General features: G+C 39.9%; 3 protein-coding genes across 10 annotated transcripts in view; 1 reads left to right on the forward strand and 2 right to left on the reverse strand.

Moving 5' to 3' along the window:
• Window positions 1–10,337, forward strand: part of LOC114874409 (double-stranded RNA-specific editase Adar) — a 75,790-nt gene extending 65,453 nt beyond the window's left edge. For 6 of the 7 annotated variants that reach the window (XM_029183646.2, XM_046286974.1, XM_046286971.1 and 3 more), the window contains one exon: window positions 66–2,884. In XM_029183646.2, the coding sequence (XP_029039479.1) occupies window positions 66–164 (99 nt within the window). In that variant the 3' untranslated portion in view covers window positions 165–2,884. Of the gene's footprint in view, window positions 1–65; window positions 2,885–10,244 lie in introns of those variants that run through there. The other variant, XM_046286973.1, reaches the window with a different exon arrangement.
• On the reverse strand, window positions 7,299–15,634 carry LOC114874407 (major facilitator superfamily domain-containing protein 6). Of its 2 annotated transcripts, none has more exons than XM_029183643.2 (12): window positions 13,353–15,634; window positions 12,824–13,146; window positions 12,099–12,660; window positions 11,660–12,040; window positions 11,462–11,583; window positions 11,170–11,395; window positions 10,972–11,106; window positions 10,626–10,895; window positions 10,264–10,522; window positions 9,819–10,118; window positions 9,625–9,737; window positions 7,299–9,458 (listed from the first exon to the last, which is right to left on the reverse strand). In XM_029183643.2, the coding sequence occupies exons 1-12, from the start codon at window positions 13,434–13,436 to the stop codon at window positions 9,339–9,341; spliced, it is 2,895 nt and encodes a 964-aa protein (XP_029039476.1). In that variant the 5' UTR covers window positions 13,437–15,634; the 3' UTR covers window positions 7,299–9,338. The 2 variants fall into 2 exon arrangements, with proteins under 2 accessions (XP_029039476.1, XP_029039477.1); XM_029183644.2 differs by having other exon boundaries at window positions 9,365–9,458; window positions 9,672–9,737.
• A 473-nt stretch (window positions 15,635–16,107) lies between these two features.
• Window positions 16,108–21,316, reverse strand: LOC114874417 (tubulin alpha chain-like). Its single transcript, XM_029183663.2, has 6 exons — window positions 20,941–21,316; window positions 20,615–20,859; window positions 20,108–20,335; window positions 19,779–20,037; window positions 19,562–19,714; window positions 16,108–18,847 (listed from the first exon to the last, which is right to left on the reverse strand). The coding sequence occupies exons 1-6, from the start codon at window positions 21,115–21,117 to the stop codon at window positions 18,590–18,592; spliced, it is 1,320 nt and encodes a 439-aa protein (XP_029039496.2). The 5' UTR covers window positions 21,118–21,316; the 3' UTR covers window positions 16,108–18,589.
• Between the last annotated feature and the right edge of the window lie 61 nt (window positions 21,317–21,377).

Below are 21,377 nucleotides of genomic sequence, written 5' to 3' on the forward strand. Positions count from 1 at the left end.
TTCACGTTATCCGTTGTGTACAAATTGCGCCGATTATTATTTTGTTTAATTTTTCTATGCAACAGCTTGCCAAGCATCAGTTGAAGGAAGCTTTCGTAAAGGCACATCTTGGGAGTTGGGTTAAAAAACCGATCGAACAAGATATGTTTGAGGTCGATATCTGACTAGGTCAGAGTAACGATAAGATTTCGACAAATGAAACAGAGTTTCGGGTGGCAGATTATGTAGTTCCTACTGCAAACTAGATCGCTCGTTCAGCGTGTTATGATACGGCAGAATGCGGCATCAGTAAAGCATAAATCGTAGGATCTCCCCACGCAGGTTTGCTTTTGCTGTTTGTCGCATTATGCATCGTGTTCAGAGTGTATAAAAGTAGAAAAAAAAAGACAAGCCTCTTCCTATCTCCAGGAGGATATTTTGTCTTCGAGCCGTCGAAGGTTTTACGATTCGATAGTTGCTCAGTTTTAAATATAGGATTTAAACGTAACACTTTCGATACTTCGAATTTTAATCTTAATCTATTATAGTACGACGTCAATTTCGACCATTTTTTTATAGAACGTAGTCACGACTACATAAACATGAAGAACGGGAAAGGATCTCCTTTCCTAATCAGCACGTAGTAATGAACTTAAATGTTTCTTTGAAACGATCAAAGTCATTGGAATCGAAAAAATTTTTACGAAGAAATAATTCGATACATATCCATCGATCAATCTTATTATCAGAAGTTCTTGTAGTGATATTTTAACGTAAAATTAAAAGAATATAAAATACCTTGGTATATACATATACGTAGAGTTACGTCAAGTCGTTCGTACAAGAAAAGATTAAAATCGAAATAACACGTCGAGATTTGACTCGTGCCTGCAGTATTTTTTCCTAAGCTAATTTAGAGATAATAGCAACGATAAAAACGCGCGTCAAGTTACATCCCTGAAGGCTGTGACATCAAGTATATAAGAATTATCGTGCGAAAAAATTAATACGTGTGATTCGTTGCAAAGTTCGACGAAAGGAGAGACAGGAATTGGTTGCTTGTCGGCGCGATACAATCTTTTCATAACTCGTTTTCATTTAAATATATATACATATATATTTTTCGATCGTTCGTCAAGTAGTGAGTTACGTTAGTTTTACGGTATCGTTGACAAAGAATCAGCCCTCGACAGTTCGATGTTGTTATCAAATTGATTTTAATAGAGAGCAAATGTGACGGTATGCATGAATTCAAGAGCAATTAGCGTGAAAGTATGAGTCCGATAGATGAATGTAGAATTACGTTATTATTAATAGCTTAGAGAGTCCTAAGATCATTGCCTCACTGTGCCAGTATTATAACAATTAATGCAATTCTGCCGTAATGACACACTGCCCGGTGTCGGTCCAGTTTTGCGTGAGAAACAACAATTGTGCAAAAATCCATTTCATTTGAAGTATTATATATACACCCACACACGCATCTATATATACATATGTAATTACACACGATGTATAGTTAGAGAAAGCAATCACTTCTGTGAAAGAAGTATTAGTTCAATAGGGTGCAGTTATTGAATTTAGGTTTATCATAAGCTTCTTGAACGTTACTTAACGATAGGAATAAGTTTTTTGCCTTTCATTTTTGGTTCATTTATTTATATTACTTGTCTTCATTCTGGTTTTGTACAACGATTCAAAGAATACGGTAAACATATATATTTGTGCCAATAAGGAAAGGATACCAAATAGCATAATGCCAATGGTAGGAGGCTAAATTCAGTCGATGTTCGCATAATTACTTAATGGAAAATTCTTCGAAGCATAATAATTGCATTTAATACGTACTGTGATCGATTAACGAGTTTTTTTTTTTCGTGGCGCTTTCTTAACTAAATAAGTTTGAATGCAAGTTATTGTGGACCGCCTCTTTCCCGCTTACGCTTTTCATCCAATATTTAACTAATACGGTGAATAATGCAGTCTCATGTTACATTACACACGCAGTATTTATTCAATTTTCACCGATTACAAATAAAGAACGTAACATCTTACCAGTAAATATGGCACGACTGCGTTAATTGCTGAACGATGCAATTATTTTATGTGTACATCTTTGTGTACACAAGAGAGTGATAAAAATAAGAGTTAACACGTTGATTGCCATGGAATTATAAAAGTAAATTTTAAATAACAGAAAGTAGCAAGTGGAAAGCTTAAATTGAGAATGAATTTTTATTTAAATAGTAGCAATGATTTCTTCCACTGTGGTAGCTAACGTGTTAATTACTAGAATTACCAGAAACACGTGATACATATACAAGTAAATAGACTCGGACACGTGTTTATCAATTTTTTTCCACATCACATTATTCGTAGGGAATTCATGATAAGGTAAAAGCCGCCAGTATTTTACATTCTTAGGATAGCGTTTTTATTAATGTAGAACAATAAGAAAGAGAACGAGTCGCATCGGTTTTTCTATTTGACTCTTCCGTAATCTTCACGTATCTTTAATAAACCGTTCTCGCGTTATAAAATACATATACATACAGGTACACACTTTATATACAAATCACTTGAACACTGATCGATAAACGATAGAGAACACCATTTTTAGTGATAAAAGAATTTTTCGAGTGAGCTAATAATTAGCGACTATTTAATTATCAATTAGATCTAGTCGGCTACAACACGATTTCCAATTTCTCATCTCTGAAACCGTGTGTGTATTCGGAGGAAAAAAAGAAACGTTTTAGTTATAGAGAACATCGAGCATTAAATTACGAATTTCTCGTAGTTCAGCTAGATTTTAAGCTTGACTAGTGCCTCTAGTCGTAATTTTGTCCAAATAAGTAAATCGATAGGCAAGAAGAATAATAGAATAAAACCTTTATTTACCAAGTGTTGCTCGTGTTAATCTTGACCCACACGATTCTTCTCGCATCCTATATAAATCAAGAAAATTTATTTACTTGAAACTTACAGCCGATAATTGCGTCGTTTGCATGAAATATGTAAATAAAATAATAATATATTTTCTTATTTTTCTTTCATTTCATTTTTTATCGCATAAAGTGCATGGTCTGTAATGTTGCTTGGTGCCTCCAATAAACAAAGCTAAACGTTATCTCTTCTTTTCTCCTTGTCAATTTCTGTGGTTGGTGTACAAAAGTAATTGATCAATGGTGTAACATATACATAATTGTACATAATTGAATAGAATGTTCTCTTTCTTATTATAGAATGAAAGTTCTATACATTAAATTAAAAACTTTAATCCTTAATGACCTTTGTAATTCATACAGCCAGTTTTATTTTGAAATAAGTATACTACGATCAAAGATAGGGAAATTCAATACACTTAAAGCTTTCTTTTTATCCGACTTCGAAAAGGAGGAGGATACTCAATTCGATGAGTATATTTTTTTTTTTTTTTTTTTTTTTTTTTCTGGCTTTGTTCACCGATTACGCCGAGACGGATGGACCAATCGGAACGAAACCTTTTGCATCTTGTAGGATATGTCTTCCGATTGGTCCCGTTGAAAAAACATTTTGCATTTTTTCATTCCGAACGCTTTTTATTGCAAAAAAACGTGCTATTTCATGTACGTGCAGTTTATGTTCACCGATTACTCCGAGGCGGATGGACCAATCGGAATGAAACTTTTTGCATCTTGTACAGTACAATTCCCCATTGGTCCCGTTAAAAAAATATTTTGCATTTTTTTATTCCTATCGATTTTTTTTTCTAAAAGTACGTTCGCTGATTACTCCGAGACGGATGGACCAATCGGAACGAAACCTTTTGCATCTTGTAGGATATGTCTTCCGATTGGTCCCGTTGAAAAAACATTTTGCATTTTTTCATTCCGAACGCTTTTTATTGCAAAAAAACGTGCTATTTCATGTACGTGCGGTATACGTTCGCAGATTACTCCGAGGCGAATGGACCAATCGGAATGAAACTTTATGCGTCTTGCACAGTACAACTCCCCATTGGTCCCGTAAAACAAATATTTTGCATTTTTTTATTCCCAACGACTTTTTTTTCTAAATGTACGTTCACTGATTACTCCGAGACGGATGGACCAATCGGAATGAAATCTTTTGCGTCTTGTAGGATATGTTTTCCCATTGGTCCCGTTGTAAAAACATTTCGCATTTTTTTATTCCGAACGGTTTTCATTATTGCAAAATAAAAACGGGAAGTTTGTAATCTCAACATAAAATGACTTCAATGATCCTTTAATATATTGTCGGGAGCATGATTCTGAACAACTTTTTCATTATGCATAATTAACGGAAACCTTTAGTTTTCGAGATATTCGTGAAAAACTATTGTTATTTTTTCTGCCTTTGTTCGCCGATTATTCCGAGACGGATGGACCAATTGGAACGAAACCTTTTGCGTCTTCTAAAGTATGTCCCCCGATTGGTCCCGTTAAAAAAACATTCTATATTTTTTCATTCCGAACGGTTTTTATTGCAAAAAACGTACTATTTCATGTACGTGCGGTGTATGTTCACCGATTATTCTGATATGGATGGACCAATTGGAATGAAACTTTTTGCATCTTGTACAGTACAATTCCCCATTGGTCCCGTAAAAAAAATATTTTGCATTTTTTTATTTCTAACGACCTTTTTTTCTAAATGTGCGTTCGCTGATTACTCCGAGACGGATGGACCAATCGGAATGAAATCTTTTGCGTCTTGTAGGATATGTTTTCCCATTGGTCCCGTTGTAAAAACATTTCGCATTTTTTTATTCCGAACGGTTTTCATTATTGCAAAATAAAAACGGGAAGTTTGTAATCTCAACATAAAATGACTTCAATGATCCTTTAATATATTGTCGGGAGCATGATTCTGAACAACTTTTTCATTATGCATAATTAACGGAAACCTTTAGTTTTCGAGATATTCGTGAAAAACTATTGTTATTTTTTCTGCCTTTGTTCGCCGATTATTCCGAGACGGATGGACCAATTGGAACGAAACCTTTTGCGTCTTCTAAAGTATGTCCCCCGATTGGTCCCGTTAAAAAAACATTCTATATTTTTTCATTCCGAGCGGTTTTTATTGCAAAAAACGTACTATTTCATGTACGTGCGGTGTATGTTCACCGATTATTCTGATATGGATGGATCAATTGGAATGAAACTTTTTGCATCTTGTACAGTACAATTCCCCATTGGTCCCGTAAAAAAAATATTTTGCATTTTTTTATTTCTAACGACCTTTTTTTGTAAATGTGCGTTCGCTGATTACTCCGAGACGGATGGACCAATCGGAATGAAATCTTTTGCGTCTTGTAGGATATGTCTTCCGATTGTTCCCATTATAAAAACATTTCGCATTTTTTTATTTCGAACGGTTTTCATTATTGCAAAATACGTTCTGGTTCAAGGAATGCACCGATTGCGATGAAAGATTTCACATTTCGTAGATCATTCCACGATGATTCCATTTCCCAAAATTTATTTAACTTCTTATTGTTAATAACTATTGTTATTATAATAAAAAGCCTATTCTTTAGGGTTACCCTCCAAGGAATATACCGATCGCGATTTTTCAAACTTGTCCCTGCAAGTAAACTTCGAATACTGCTCGTTCCACTAAAAAGTGTGAAATAAAATAATTTTTAACAAAAAAAAAAATCCGACTTCAAAATGCACTAAAAAGTATAAAATAATTTCCATTTCATTTATATCTGTATTCCACAGCTATTAATACAATCTACTTAATCATTAAATAGGATACTAAATATATTTCAAAGTTTTCGGAGGCGGCGCAAAATTAAAAATACCCGAACAAACGGTGCTGCCAATAACGATTTGATTGTGGTATGGCAAACTTGGTAATTAATAAGTCGTAAGAGCAAAATTATAGGTCCGGTTGAAAACATTTGTAATTGTAACGATTGTATGAGAAATTGTCAGCACTCCTGATGGACATGCACTATACTGCAGTTTACAAGAGACCATACTTAACTCGTGCCGCTCACTAGGTCTAGAGAGATTTTTAATGACGTGTGTTATTCCCCTCTCCAGCTTGCTTCTTATTATACCTTGCGATCATATAAATGGTGGGCAGAAATATATGACGTACGATAATTGAAAAGCGGTGATGATATTGTAAAGTTTCACGATGCAATGAAAATTCTATTATTTTCCGGAAAAAAATGATGTGAACTATTCAAAATTTCCCTAGAACTACTGATGAGCTGCGCTAGTTAGTGCGGTCACTCGTGAACTGCAGTATAGTTAATTCGCAATCGGTTTGTTGATTCCCGTTGAATATTGTTTACTTGCAATTATCAAATGGGTGATTTATCATAGGTTGCCGACGCCGGAGTTAGGATCTTCCTAGTGGAGGAAAAGCTTTTAATTTTGCGCCGCCTCCGAAAACTTTGAAATATATTTAGTATCCTATTTAATGATTAAGTAGATTGTATTAATAGCTGTGGAATACAGATATAAATGAAATGGAAATTATTTTATACTTTTTAGTGCATTTTGAAGTCGGATTTTTTTTTTTGTTAAAAATTATTTTATTTTTCAAACTGTATATTAATTACATTTTATTACCGTATATTATATTTCTCTGTTAATTGTCTATCAATAATGCTATACCTATAGTACAGCTATCGTTATCGCGTTTCGCACATGAGTCCTCCGACAGGCCATCCTAATGAATTCATTAACACTTTCGCTGTCGGTCACTCGATATCGCGTGCTCGATCAATCTGTAAGGCTCGACAGCGAACGTGTTAAACTACATTTCAGTCTTGATCGAGCAAGATTCTCATAAAAGAAAAGATAACATTATCTGTCGATGACACGAGGCTGAACGAAAAAGCCACATGCGAAACGATGTTTCCTCGGATAATTACATCGATTTGTAACTTAACAGCTATGTGATATGTATCAAATTCGCCGGATGTGTTTCTCGCCGAATATCATTTTTATCAAGTCCCTTGATTTATTACGAATATAGGATTCTTTGTTTGTTCTGTGTGAAAAGAAGTGGTGCAATTGAAATCAGCATCCACTCTATCGGCTTCGATCGTTGTCTTTCTGCTTTTGGTACTTTTTCTTGAGAATATCTTTGTTTTTTATTTTCGAAAAATTATACGGTTTCGTGTAAATGTTAGGGAAGACTTTTGAGTAATTGTAGTTGAAACGTCATTTCTCTGTTGAAATTAGTTTTTCACAATAATTAATAGGGACACGAGAAAACGTGAACACTAGAAGCTTTCAGAACAATATCGACGGCTAATGATTTTATGGTCAAGGCGAGTATGAGTGCGTACATTGTTGAATCTCTTTTTATTTCCATCTGGTTCCGATGAAAATTCTCTTCCAATCATTATGATTATCTGTTCGTTTCATACTTGTTATATTTCCCTAAGTTTATGCTCGATTTCGGTGGAAGATGTCCTCGAAAACTAATCCAGGGTGGTTGTTGAAACGCACCCTTAGACACGAATTCATTCTGACCCACACTCTTACGATTAAATATATATATATATATATATAGTTGTATTTTATATAACAATACTGAGCTAAAGCACTCGGTTGCATACGACGCCTATGTCTTATCATCTTTTAGGTTGAACTCTGATTAACACTCTATCGACGAGGCTGTTGACGAGTATTCATATGGGACGTTTTCTTTTGTAATTTCAGTTCGATACTAAAGGATGTCAGTCGTCGATAAGGTGTTAAAGTATCTAGCTTGTGCCTCGGAAAACGAGATTCTGCTTCGTTTAGGCTTAGTTCACGCACCGAACCGAATCGAATCGAATCCAGGGTCTTCAGAAGGGTTTCCTTTCGTTACGAAATTTGGAAGCTTGGAAAGTTGGATGTTTGGAAACTTGGAGACTTGAAAACTCTTCGCCAATAAACACGAATCGTATATTCTTATTTTTCCTCTCGATTTCCTTCAAAACAAAAGCTTCGATTCCTTTCCGATCAGTCGTGCAAGGAGTTAGGTTCCCTTCGCGAGTATCCTCGTTTCCGTTATCGATCAAGAATCCGATTTAATCATCGTCTCTCAGTTTCAACAATATTTATACACCTATCTCACGCAAGAAACGTGGTTGCTTTAAACGATAAGAGAGTACCTCGACGAGCTCTATACTCGAATAGACTACACGGTTACAAGTGAAACATTTTACAGATATAACACGCAACAAGTAACGTTCAGCCTAGAAACAGAAAATAACAGTGAACGAGAACAAGGAACAGGGCTTTCATTTTTTTTTTTCTTTTTTTTAATTCTAATATTCACACGCGCGTTAGAGAGAGAGAGAAATAGAAGATAAGTATTTACAATGATATCGCCGACGACCTCCGTCGACAGCCTAATTCGATTCTTACGCCGAGAGGGATAGTGGATATAGACGTGTGATCCAGAATCACGATGAAACGAGAGAAGCAGAACACGCGATCGCACGTAGATACACAATAATACATCGAGTTGCTTGCATCAGGGCACATGGCATCGTTTGAGTTTCATCCCTTTCGTCAATTTCTTGAACAGTATTAGAATCCCTGAGGTTTTCAGGCCTCCAGACTTTCAAACATACCACGCTTCGAAGCCTACCATTGCAAACACCGAATATCAGCTGATCCTCAGACCTCTTTAAGATCTTAATCTCATCGTGTTCATATTCGTTAATCGACAAAGAAACGCCCAAACGACACCGTGAAATGCAAGTCCATTAAATAGGATAAATGTTTTCGTTGAAGCGACCCCGCAGATCGTGTTGTGCCTTACTACACGTGTCAGGTATACTATGTAGATAGATTGATAGTCACGAAAGATACCGCCGCTCTCCCCGCTGTACATACATCCTATTCTCGCCTCTAGTAAAATACATCGATCGGATGGTATTTATTTCGTTTCGCGCCTATTCTCGTCGAGAAACTCGATCCTCTACGCGACATAGACGTCAATCTCCCCGTTTTATACAGAAACCGTTCGATACCCCCTCGATCGATATCGATCCTTATCAATTGCACGCATTCCCGATCAGAGACTACCGATAGATTTATCTTTTTAAAAAAAATCCACGTACCAAAGTCACGAAACTGACGTGAAAGCGTTGAGAGTAATTTGTGAGAGCATCTCAGTGATCCAGTCTGATGATTCGATGACGGCGAACGATATTGATCGACGGGGTACCGCGAAGTTTCTAGGGTTTGCTTTTTGGTAACCGAGTAAAAAATGTTCCGTCTCTTCGAGTCTGGTCCAGCTCGATTCTTGGTTCTTCAGATCAGTTTCCCGTGATCTGATCAGCATCTCCCGTTATCCTGATCTCCTCAAGTAGGATCGAACATCCCGGACTGTTACCACTCGTAATCGTGCTGATGGAAGGGGTTGGTGCATGGTTGTTGAGCGTGTAGGTGGGTCACTATCGGCGGTGGTTTAATCAGGTCGAATTCTCTGCTGATCACTTCATTGTAGAGCTGTATAGAAGAAAGGATAATGTTCGATTAGAAAAATCATTTCGTTCTAAATTCGAAAATTAAAATGTACATTATGTATAAAGAAATATAAGAGAGAGTATTGCGTAGAAGTTTCAACAAACGTCGTCATCTCGTGGACGTTCTAGTTAGAATGATTTTACTAAACCTGGAAGCTCCTACGGATATACTCGTCCTCGCCTTTGCCAGTCATACCGTAATTATAGCCACCTCCACCGCCGCCTCCACCGTTCAGGAATGGATTCGTTGGGTTCACCACGCCTGCAAGGTGTGGGGGAGGATCGTAGTAAAATTAACGGGATTCGATTAATTGAACTGAGGGATAAGAAAATGATAACTCACCTCCATTTGCACCGATGTTAGGACCGTCAGTAGGTTGAAGCCTGTTTTGGTACCTCGTGTTTGCCTGGTAGTCTTGATTACCCAGCTCGTGCAGGCGAGTAGAGCTGAGGGCACGAGGAATCGCGTTGCTAGGTACTCCGTGGGGTGCCAAATGCGTCGCTTCAGCCACCTGATGCGGATCCTCCGTTGGCGGTAGGTCCGATACGAAGCCCGTATCCTTCCTGTAGAAGTTGATGAACACGAAAACACCCAGAACCACCAGGCAGATCAGGCCGTACGCTCTGAACGTCGCGGTCGTTCCTGAAACAAACCCTCTCAATGACAATTGGGTCGTTGGATAGAATGATACCCTGCTAATAATAGCCCGATCCCTCGTGAATATTCTAAATCGAATCGATATCTGATTTCTTCTATCTTTTCCTTTAGAATCGATAAGAGGACGTACCGTATGCATCGACGAACATGCCACCGATAACTGCACCGCATCCCCTGCCAAGACCATGATGTATACCTTGAAGAACCCCCTGGGCGCTGGTGCGCAAGTGTGTTGGTGTGTTGTGCGAAATGTAACTGCAACACGCGGCCCACACAGCGGCGTGGGTTATTCCTTGAATGAATTCGAAAGGTAGAACCCACCATGGTGTCGTCAGCCAGGATATGTAGAGGAAACGGATCACGTTACCACCAAGTCCCATGCACAACACCTGAAAGCAAATGTACGTATCGTTTTCGTGGAAACATAAAATAGTCACGGTTCTCTTAAATTGCCCTTTCGCGATTCTACTCTTATCAGATACGATGTACTACCTTCACGTGACCGATCTGACGGATCAACTTGAAGCTGAAGAAGTAGGCGAATATCTCCGAGACGTGGTTGATCACAGAAGCAACGCCAAACAAGGTGGGTGTGCCGCCGTAGTCCTGGAGGTGCCAGAACAGGAAGGTGAAGATCAAGCCGATACCGAAACCCATGAACCAGGCGACGAAGAGGAAAGAGGCGCACTTCAAATCTTTGAATTGCTTCAACACGGTCACCCATTCTGGGATTTCTCGCATCGTTTGAGCGAACATTTTTGTCTGGAACGATAAGAGGGGCGCTTTTAAAGAAGACGATCGAAGGGCGAATGTAAATAGAATGGTCAGTTCTTAGTACTTTGCCCTCTGGAGGTTGAGGCTTTGGATTCACTGCAGCCGATGAATCCTGAAGACTAGGAAGATTCAACTGTTGAGACAGTTGGCTCTGCAGTTGTTCTTCTCTGGTTGGTTCAGCAGGTGGTTTGATCACTTCCTATGAAACAATTGGAATATAATATATTTCCACGTGGTTTTGAACCTCTATGCGATCACTTACCGGTTCCGTTTCAATCACATCGTACTTGAAATTGATTTGCGTGGCAGTGATCAATGCTGCGCCCATCAGGACGCTGAAGATCGCGAAACAGATCGTGTAATTCTTCTCCCTGGCGTCAGGACCGCATGGATGCTCGGTGAAGGCAGTACTGTGATCCAAAGCGATACCAACGAAGAACATAGCTAGACCCCAGCCTAAACTACCGAACATTCGCTGGTGACCATATCTATAATCAAGAAAAATTAAATTATAATAACCGAGACAAGGAGGGATTGTCCAAGAAACTCTCTACCTGTCCGCATCCTCGCCTAACAAAGTAATAACAGCTGAATCTGCCAACGTTATCGCTGGAGCTGAGAAGAATTCTCCAACTATCACTAACAGCAACAGTAAGAAGAAGGTTTTTTGAATGTCCTGCAAACAATATTCCTCGGTTAATCCAATTATCAAACTAAAGAGAGATGATTGTAAACGAAAGAATGATTTATACCGGCAATCTATAGACAATGGAGCTGAAGAGCGGCTTTACCCAGCCCTTATTTTCTTGTTCGTTGTAATTCGCAGCATAAGAAACCGAGTGAGGACTTTTTCCAGAATGTGGCACCCAAACGTAACGTTTACTCCTAACCAGTGGCACGTCAACAGCCTCACCTTTGTCCCCATCCATCTCTTCGTCGTCCATTAACGTCAGCTTCCGTGGAGTCTTCATGGTCGACCATGGTTGACTAGACTCGGACAGAATTTGATTATCTTTAATTATTTCGTCACTGGTGTCTCGCTTCACCATAACTTTCATCGGCGGAGGTTTCGCTCTGGTTTTCGTGTGAGTGTACGCCTTCTTCGGCGGTGTTCCATCGTCCAGGGGTTGATTCTGCAACAAAAAGCCTCGATAACCGTTTCCGATGGCAACTGGTGCGCACAAAACTTACATTAAGGAAACGTTTGTACTCGAGCACGTCGGCTGGACGGTTTCTCCTTTGGAGGGTCTCGAAATCGATGGTTTTGGCTTCAGGATCGTTCGCGTTCTCCTCGAACACCAGCTGTTTGTACTTGAGATCTTCTATAGGGCTCTCCTCGGTGCTCGTACTCTCTGTCGAAGCTTCTCTTCGAATTCTATTATTATTCAGATCCTCAGTTTTCTTATGGATGGAGTTTCGATCGTTCCTTCTGACGTTGCTCGTCGAGGAAGTCTTGTTCGGTTGCAAACGCAACCTGTTCAGTGAGTCTATCGTGTCGTCGTTTTTACGCAGCCTCTCGAACACGACGTTCGCGGCTACTTCCAGGCAATCGTTGTCGCCTCGATGGTAAAATTCATCGAAATTGGTCGATCTCTTGACTATCCTAGTTTTGGGATTCGGGGATTCCAAGTAGACGGTGTTGTTGCGTAAAACCACGCAGGACGTGGCCGGTGGTTGCATGAAGGCCAGAGGAAGGGTGAAGATAATCCAGCAGGAAAGAGAGGCTAGAAGCATCATCTTACCTTTCTGCCATCTGCAAAACGGGTGGAGCTTTTATTGGATTCTTTCTAGGACGTCGAAGGTAACGAATTTGTTTACTTCGCGACGATCTAAGGGGAAATGAAACACACCCACGCGAGGGTGGATTGCGATGGAAAAGTGTTTCTAACTACGAAGTTATATGTACAGTGGATCACCTGTCGGCTAGCGAGCCCCAGAAAGGAGCGCTGAGGAACTCGACCAAAGGCCTAAGTCCCATCAAGAGACCACATTGACCGGCGTTCATGCCCATCTGCTTGAAGTAGACTCCCATCAAAGGAAAGAGGGAGCCAAAGGCCGAGTAGAAGAAAAAATAAAAGGTTTTCACAGTGAGAAGTTCCTGATCGACGGAACCAAACAGGTATTCGATCACGTCGCTCTTGCCACGAATCTTATGCGTCGCCTCTTTTGGTTGCGGATACAAGGTAGGGTCGACCTCGCCTTGGGCCTCGGGATCCACCATGGGTCGAGCACCTGGTACCTGTGGTTAATGGTCAACTAATAATCGCCTCGAATATAATTAAGTCGTTCCAAAAATCAACTACTCAAGTGTAACACGTCGATTAACAGAGAATACCTAGTGTTTAGAAGAATTTCAAGAACTTTAAATGATGATCTAGGATCACTTTGAAACATTGAAGTTTGAAAATTTTGAAAGGGAAATGAATCGAATAGCCATATCACTACCTGTGGTAACGATCTACCGCCTGCCTGTTGCGAGGTTCCCTCGATAGACCCATAATCGTAGTTTTCGTGTCCATAGTTCTGCATGACTAGGGTCGAGGTCTACCTTCCTTAGCCCCTTCCGTTCTTCGTCTTTCGTGGACGGACACGCACGTAACAGTTATCCGACGTCCACGGATCCAACCCTCTGACCGATTCGTCGAATCGGTACTTGTTTCGCGGATCGGAGAGCAATTCCTTGACCGAACCGTCGTCTCGTCTTTTGGGAATCACCAGCTACAATCCTTTTAGACGAGCGTCGAATCGATGGCCAACCGTGTGGCACCTTTTGCTCGCGAAATCGATAGTCCTGACAGTGCGCCCGCGCAATCTACACCCCCTTGTTCACTCGATCGACTAGCGATGGCTGTTCCACTCTATCCCGTTTAACTTAGCGAACAATTTACTTCCCGCGAATATGCGACTTAATTTTATCAATCAATTTTAGAAAGCCTTAACAAATGTGTTTAGAACATTGATGATTTATGAGAAATTTTGGGAATGATTGACCGAGAATGTTCACTTAAAGAATTATAATCTGAATTCTTTTATCGCATTCGTGTCTACATATCCGGTATTGAATTCTGTGACATTTTTTCTTATTTAATTCTACAGGAAGTTTCAAAAAAAGAATTGTGCAGTTCTCTGGTAGCGACTCGAATCTTTTGCTAGAATCACCGCTTCCACTTTCTCCAACCCTCGTTCTTCCTCCGTTCTTGCGCAGTTGATCGCAAACCGGATATCCGGTTTTTGAGCATCACCGCTCGTAAGTTCACGTGTACGATTACTTCCTCCATTTTTTTTGCTTTCGTTTTAGAATAATTAATTAGATCGTTATCGATTGAGGGGACAAAGAGGAAAATTGGAAAAAAATATTTCGATTTTCTTTGTTGTTTCTCGAGTTAAATATAAGAAGTTTCCCTTAGCGTGTAGAATAGCCTGCGGAAGAGCGTTTAAAGAAACCCTGTCAATGCCAGTTAACATTGAATGTCGAAGACCTTGACCCGCAATCCTCCCTCGCTCTCATCCAAATGAATTGAAAGTTTCCAAATGACTGGCGTAGGGTGATTAACCCTCGAACAGCGTAGATGAGCGAATCGTGAAATTCCGATAGTTAAATTAATAATCTCGACGGTCTGTCGTCCGAGGGTTGATCGAAGCTAAAAGAGAGAGGGTCCAAAGGAGCCTGACACAAACGAACCGTAGCATTGACGTCAGCGTAAGTTTCCACTTTAATTAGAGAAATCTCTGCGAACGATAGGTCGTGGTTCGGAAAGAAAATGTCATTCTTTCTCGTATGTTGTGCTTTCAGATGATACACGGTTAAAGAATTACGCATCCTGTTAAACCGTATCGTCGATTCGCATAACATCACACGGCCACGGTGCGTGTGCGTGATTGCAATTTCCTTTCCTGATAATCGGTGATGTCTCGATCTGACAAGTTCATCGGTTTAACGAGGGAGCATGGATTTTTACTAGAATCGGCACGCTATCTCCTCGTTAACCCCGAGAGAAATCTATCTTCTCTCGTTTAGTTTCTATTTCTATATCTAGAAACGCATTCGCGGAACGTCTTTGCAATTGCGCTGAAATCCAGGTGATATTTTTAATGATTCTCTTATAGGTCGAATTGACCTCGCGAACAAAGTTAAGATTGTATTGTATCACCGGCGGTACGTCGAGAATACGAACGATAAAACTCGAGCAAAAGAAGCAACGAATCGTTTGTCTGATTAATCGTTATCATCTCTAACGACGATTTCGAATGAGAGCATCCTATTCTCTAATCCGGCAATGACGCAAAACCAATTTGACCTTATTTCAAAGTTCACGCTATGAAAATTCGCAGCTTAAAGGTGAGAGGTGCGTCTCGTCTAGACCCCTTAATCTACTACTTCTCGTTAAAAGATACACTCGTTGACACCGAGATGGTCGGCGAAGAAACTTTGCAACTTTATGGGGAACAAGTAAATATCGTTAAAGAAATAATCCTCGTTTCTATAGAAAATAAATATTCACTTTATTCAATGAATCACACAGCATTATCGAACAGCATACGTACAAACAATTAATTTAATTGACTTAATTTAATTACAGATTAACTCATCTAGTGAGTGGAATTAACTTAAATTGATAACTATGTACAAAGGCTACGTGGTCGTTGCACCAAGGACATATTGGATCTCTCCCACCGTCGCCCCCTCTTTTGTCCCATTGTTTCTTTGGTTCCGATGTCATGTCGATTTGTCACCTAATTCCGGTAATTGAAGATCTCCTTCGATATAGGCTCCATACGAGAGTGGCCTTTGAACGATGAGGCAGCGGACGTTGAAGAGAGTGCTGGGTCGGGTGGTCCTTGGAACATACAGGTCTTCGCTGTTTTCAACAAACGACCATTACTCGCTGTTCGCCAGTACACTGTACGAACAGCCTGCTTTCCAGCGACGTAACTTACTGCTCCACCGATCAACATCTAGAAAGAAAATAACAAAGAAATTTAATGAGGAATCTTTAAAAGTATTAAAAATTGGGGTGTGCATAGGGTTGGAAATAGATGTGCCCTCGGGTATTCAATTAAGAAAATGAGAAACCTTCGATGGTGAATTACCAAGAAGGAAGATACATTAGTCCAAAGCTAAGGAAACATCTCAAAATTGAAATCGATTGAAATTGAAATGAGAATAAAGAGGAGAGTATATTCAAGTAGAAGTGCTTACCTTTGTTTTCTGTCGATTGAAGTGTACTGAAGGAGACTAGATTGTTGTAATAGAATCGTGAAATTCTATGTTGTTAAGTGGAAGTAAATTGATGGTATAACAAGAAGAAATGTCTTGCGGTAGTTGTACCTCGCCTCGCAATTGTGCGAGGAGAAAAGCTGAACTGACGAACGGACCTCCTTCCGTGGATAATTTATACGATAAAGTCGACGTCACGGGATCTGGTGATAAGAAGAATGGTCGCGTCATTCATCGTGTTCACCGAATCCACGAGCAGTGCATGGGAACCATCAGTGGTAGGGGTGGAACATTTTTCAGAACGTGTCAAAAAGTCAAGATTTAGATACGCTTCATCCTCTCCTACTCTTTCTCCTACCTCTCGATGCAACCTTATCGAATACTCGCCCATACTAGTTTTGATAAGCTGCCAGCCATTGTGGCGCAATTCCTGATGGACGGATCAACGCACGGATAGGGCAACCTTTTGATTAACCCTTTCAATGTTATCACCTGTTATTAGAATTGTTGTTTAGGGTAGACTAGATAGATCTTCATATTACAGGAAATATTATAAAAATTTATTAACATCTCATTGTTAGTAAAGAAACTGGGAAATCCCTCTTTTGGAAGGAACCAAACACGATGTTGCAATTTTCATCTTAATTTCAGAAATTCAATTCGCAAAACAACGTAGGAGGTATTTATCATTTTCCATGAAAATTACGAAACAAGCTTTTCAAGATTTTCCTTGATCAGGTGATCTAAATTGATCCAGCAAACACGATAGACCTTCTCGAGCGTATTTGTTCCCTCGATCATGGAATGTTTTCAATAACACTCGTGCGTTTTTTTCTCCAAACATCTCGTCACCAATAAAAATAAAAATTAATTCGGTGAAATACATTCAGATATCAAAGCTGGTTTTGTAAATAAAATCACGAGAAAACGTCGTTGCCTCGTCTTGTTGATGTACGATTTCCACCTATTCGAATTAACAAAATCAAAGTTCTTCAAGATAACAACTCAACGATCAAGGTTAAACCATGTAAACATATAATGTACGCGTGTAGATGGAAAATAATGCGTAAGTCGTGCGATGACACGTCGTTAGCATTGATACGATGGATGAAAAAAAGGAACTCCCCCGACAAGAGGTGATAACGTTTCGCATCATACAGATGTACTTTGCTTCTTATTGACACGCCATTTGTTTATGTTTATTCATCGTGTCAAAAGTTTTCCAAAAGGTGCACGACCTCCCAAACTCCGGCTTGACCCAGACATCGTACAATTCTTATTTGCATCTTAAACTCAAAGTTCATTATTTGAAAATTGTCAGACTCTCAGGAAAGTGGGTTAAAATTTTTATTTATCTATCTAAACATTTATCTACACTTCGTTTCATAATTTTTCACTGTGATACAAGATTACAGAAAACATGAAGAGGATCGTTGCCAGCTCGTCTACCATTGTGTCTAGGAGAAAACTAGCAATCATCCTCTTGCATGTATGCAAACACACGCCTCTCCAAAGCTCACGACAAACAAGGAAAAACGATGTTTCTAAAATTAAGCCAGACGATAGAAATAGGGTAATGGTGAAACTAATAGACGAGGAAAATGATAACGAAATGGTGACTGATGAAGGATAACTCATCTTTTCAGATAATTCAAAACGTCAGGACACTTGTATTTAAGAGGAGTAAACGATGCCGATGGAAAATTTGTTTGACGAGCCACGGGTCAATCGGGGCCGTACGATCGTTCTACGTAAGTCAAAAATGTGTCGGATAAGAAACTTTCCGGGACGATGGGGATAACGCGCGAAAGTCGCATGGATTCACGTGAAACTTTCGTGGCATCGAAGAGAGGAGTGAAAAAGAAACGACGTGATCGCGATAGGCGATCGACGATCCTGATACGAAACGCAGTTGTCTATCTTTGCTCTTCCTTCGAGTATCTCTTCTTTCGTTGACACGCCTGTAGTACCGTATTTTCTGTGGATTTTCCTCGATCTCTACATCTGTTTTAGATGTCATTTACCAATGCGATTAATCTTTATCAGGACAGGTACGATTCCTCGCGATTAATTCTATTTCGGACTTTGATCGTTTCCCGATAAGCAGAGTAAAGATGTAATTATTCACCCAGAACAAAGGTGGTGACGCGTCGTTATCGCTCGGAATTACCAAGCATCGTTTGTTATCAGGCACGCATTATTACGTGAATCGTACTAGGGTACTGTGATCGTAGGTAATTTTCAACACGCGCCTTTTTACGAGTACCAGACGAGAGATACGTGATTTTTTATCCACGTCGAGAGTGATTAATGAAGAACGGTGCCATGAAGTCTGCCGGTTCCCTCTTTATCATTTATCTCCTGATTCTCTCTCTCTCTTATCTCGTACAGTAGCTATACTTCTTCATTTCTTCTTCCCCTCTTGCAAGGTGAATACGATTCGGACACACGTGTATCCCTTCGTTCACTTTTCGACCTCTTTATAATCGTCTATCAAAGTTACCATGTTGTTCAGCGCGTCTTGGAACAGACTTTCCTCCATACCTTCCCCTACGTAGTGATGAACGAAAGCTCTCTTCTGATACATCAAGTCGAATTTACGAGCCAACAGTCCCCAATTGTATCGAACAGCTGTGTTATTGCCGACCATTGCCGCTGTTCTTTTCGATTTTGCTAAATCTCCGCCGGGAACCGTGGTCGTCGGTTGATAATTAATTCCTACCTGAAAGTTGAAGAGAAGGTTTCAGATTCGAAGAAACTACGTCGATTGACACGGTCTACTTTCTTTTCTGACAAATCGCACAGCAATGCGAGTCTAGACAAACTCGTTGCATCACCCATTGCCAAAGTTCAGTCTTTCTATTTACAGTTCATCGTACTAGCCAAAATATGTTCTGATTATCTAACGAACGAACGTCAATAGCCACAGATTCGCTGCATCACTTCGTGATCATCCATAAATTTAATATCGGGATGATTCTTTGTCCATTGATTAACACTTTGAACGTCACGTCACTCGTATATGAGTGACGCTTGAATTTTAATAGAAATCCATCACTCATACTATTAGAAATTCTTTGACTTACTCAATTGGAAATACTTGTATTAGATACTTGAAATTGTGGATAAAAATATAATGAAATATTTTAACACATTCGTTACGGGGTTTGAATCTAGTGTTTACAAAAATTTGTTAATTACAATAATCAGTTATTTAAATGCGATAATAGTTCATGTACCACCGGTGGCTCATCCGGTCCCATGGGACAGACAAGAATGTACCACCGGTGGTACACCCCGTCGCGAAAGTGTTAAAGATAATGTACATAAGATTTGTGAAGACGAAAGTAATACTTGATGGAATTTTCAATGATTTCAGCGTGGCAGTCAAAGTGTTAACGAAAAGAAGAAGAAACGTCGTCTATGGAAAAATTACCTTGAACCCAGTCGGGCTCCAACTGACGAAGCGAATCGATTTCTTTCCCTTCATGGAAGCGATCGTTTTATTTACGTCATTCGGGTTCACGTCTCCTCGATATAGCAAACAGCAGCTCATGTAAGCTCCTGTACGCGGGTCGCACTTGACCATCTGGAAATTGAACGAATAAGTGAGAAATAAGCTTCAAGAACGCGTGAAACGTTCCTCTTAGCACCTGGTTAGATGGCTCGAAACACTCGTACGTGATCTGTTGCGTGGTGATGTCCGAGTGCATGGCCTTAGAAGCAGAGATCAACGGGGCATAGGTAGCCATGGCGAAATGAATCCTTGGATAAGGCACCAGGTTCGTTTGGAGTTCTTGAAGGCTCAGATTCACAGCTCCCTCGAACCTCATCGAGGCTGTGATGCTCGAAACTACTTGAGCCTGTAGTCGATTTAGATTCGTATACGTTGGGCAGTCTACGTCCAAGTTTCTGGTTAGAAGACAGCACGCGTTAATGATCGATCTTCAGAGATACGGGGTGGATACAGATTTTCTTGTACTTTGAGCAAATATTGTACAGAGCCTCGTTGTCCACCAGGAAGCAACAATCAGCGCTGTCTAGGCTACTGTCTATGGTAAAAATCGAGTTGTACGGTTCGACGATAACGGTGGAGATATTGGGGGATGGATAAATGGCAAAATCTAGGGTGATTTTCTTAGGATAGTCCCGCATTAGACGTTGTAGCAGCAATGTGGCGAAACCACTTCCGGTACCACCGCCAAGGGACCTAGGAAATTAGTGTAGTTATAGTACTCGGTGATGCGGGATCCTCTAAGGAGGAATTAGGGTAAGAATGGCCGTGTAAAATGGGCATCGGACTTGCCGCTCGAGCCTAAGGGCAACAAGTACGTGCTGGGAATAGAAATTGAACACCGAAGGCAGAAGAGAAAATAAGAAAAAGCCTCCTCGAGTAGCTAGGTCACTGCCTTCAGGCTTCTCTTTACTACTGTTGCCCTCTTTGGCTCGTTGCCCACTGGTCACAGTGCTGATCTGTATCACAGTTTACCTAAACACCATGAATCCACGGGGTTTCGAGCATGACTCCCATAGTTTGCAAACGCGATGCAATACGAGATCGATCGCCTCTTTACCGATGGTATAATATCCTCTCGCGTAATTGTTCGACGCATCTTCTTTTCCAGAGATCAATGAATCCGAAGAGAACAGCTTCCTGTATGTGCCTGTTCTAATCTCATCGATCGCAGTGGGCTCTAGATCGACGATCAACGTTCTTGGGGTCAATTTTCTTGCCTAAGGTCGGTTAATTTTTTATTTTTATTTATTTTTTTTTTGAACAATTATTTGTAGAAAATGTATCTGTTTCCCGCTCACTTGCGTTTCTGCGAAAAATGTGCAAAACGAAGTGTCTATGGGGTAATAACCCTGACGAATACAACCATTCGGTCCTACCCCGTGTTCTAGGCAGAATAATTCCCAACAGGCGCTTGCTAGTTGCGTGCCAGCCTGTCCTATAAAGATCGTTATTATCTGACCTGATTCATCCATCATTTAACCATATTCCAGATCAAAAATTTCCTGAAAATTTCCTTTCACGATGAAGCAACTTCATGATTTGAATATCCTGATAATAGTTTACGTGCAAAATTTACTTCATCCTCTTTACATACTTTTTTTTCTTTTTATCCTAACTTTTTACGAGTCATTTTTGTACAAATTTGTCAGAATGACGAGTCTAAACAGTACTGAATATGTTCATTTATCGATGAGAACGTCAAGTTTTTCATAATCGTCGATGACTGTAGAGGAAA

This window comes from Osmia bicornis, chromosome 9 (genome assembly GCF_907164935.1).
Source record: "Osmia bicornis bicornis chromosome 9, iOsmBic2.1, whole genome shotgun sequence".
Lineage (NCBI taxonomy): Eukaryota > Metazoa > Arthropoda > Insecta > Hymenoptera > Megachilidae > Osmia > Osmia bicornis.

Excerpts from the sequence above, each read along its gene's own strand:
- LOC114874407 (XM_029183643.2), bottom strand. The coding sequence starts at position 13,436 with ATGCAGAACTATGGACACGAAAACTACGATTATGGGTCTATCGAGGGA. Across the intron at positions 11,107-11,169 it reads ATGTGATTGAAACGGAACCG|GAAGTGATCAAACCACCTGC; the intron begins GTAAGTGATCGC and ends ATTGTTTCATAG. Across the intron at positions 9,738-9,818 it reads TAACATCGGTGCAAATGGAG|GCGTGGTGAACCCAACGAAT; the intron begins GTGAGTTATCAT and ends CACACCTTGCAG.
- LOC114874417 (XM_029183663.2), bottom strand. The coding sequence starts at position 21,117 with ATGATGGATGAATCAGGTCAGATAATAACGATCTTTATAGGACAGGCT. Across the intron at positions 20,336-20,614 it reads CGTGGATTCATGGTGTTTAG|GTCCCTTGGCGGTGGTACCG; the intron begins GTAAACTGTGAT and ends CTAATTTCCTAG. Across the intron at positions 18,848-19,561 it reads GGAGCCCGACTGGGTTCAAG|GTAGGAATTAATTATCAACC; the intron begins GTAATTTTTCCA and ends TTCAACTTTCAG.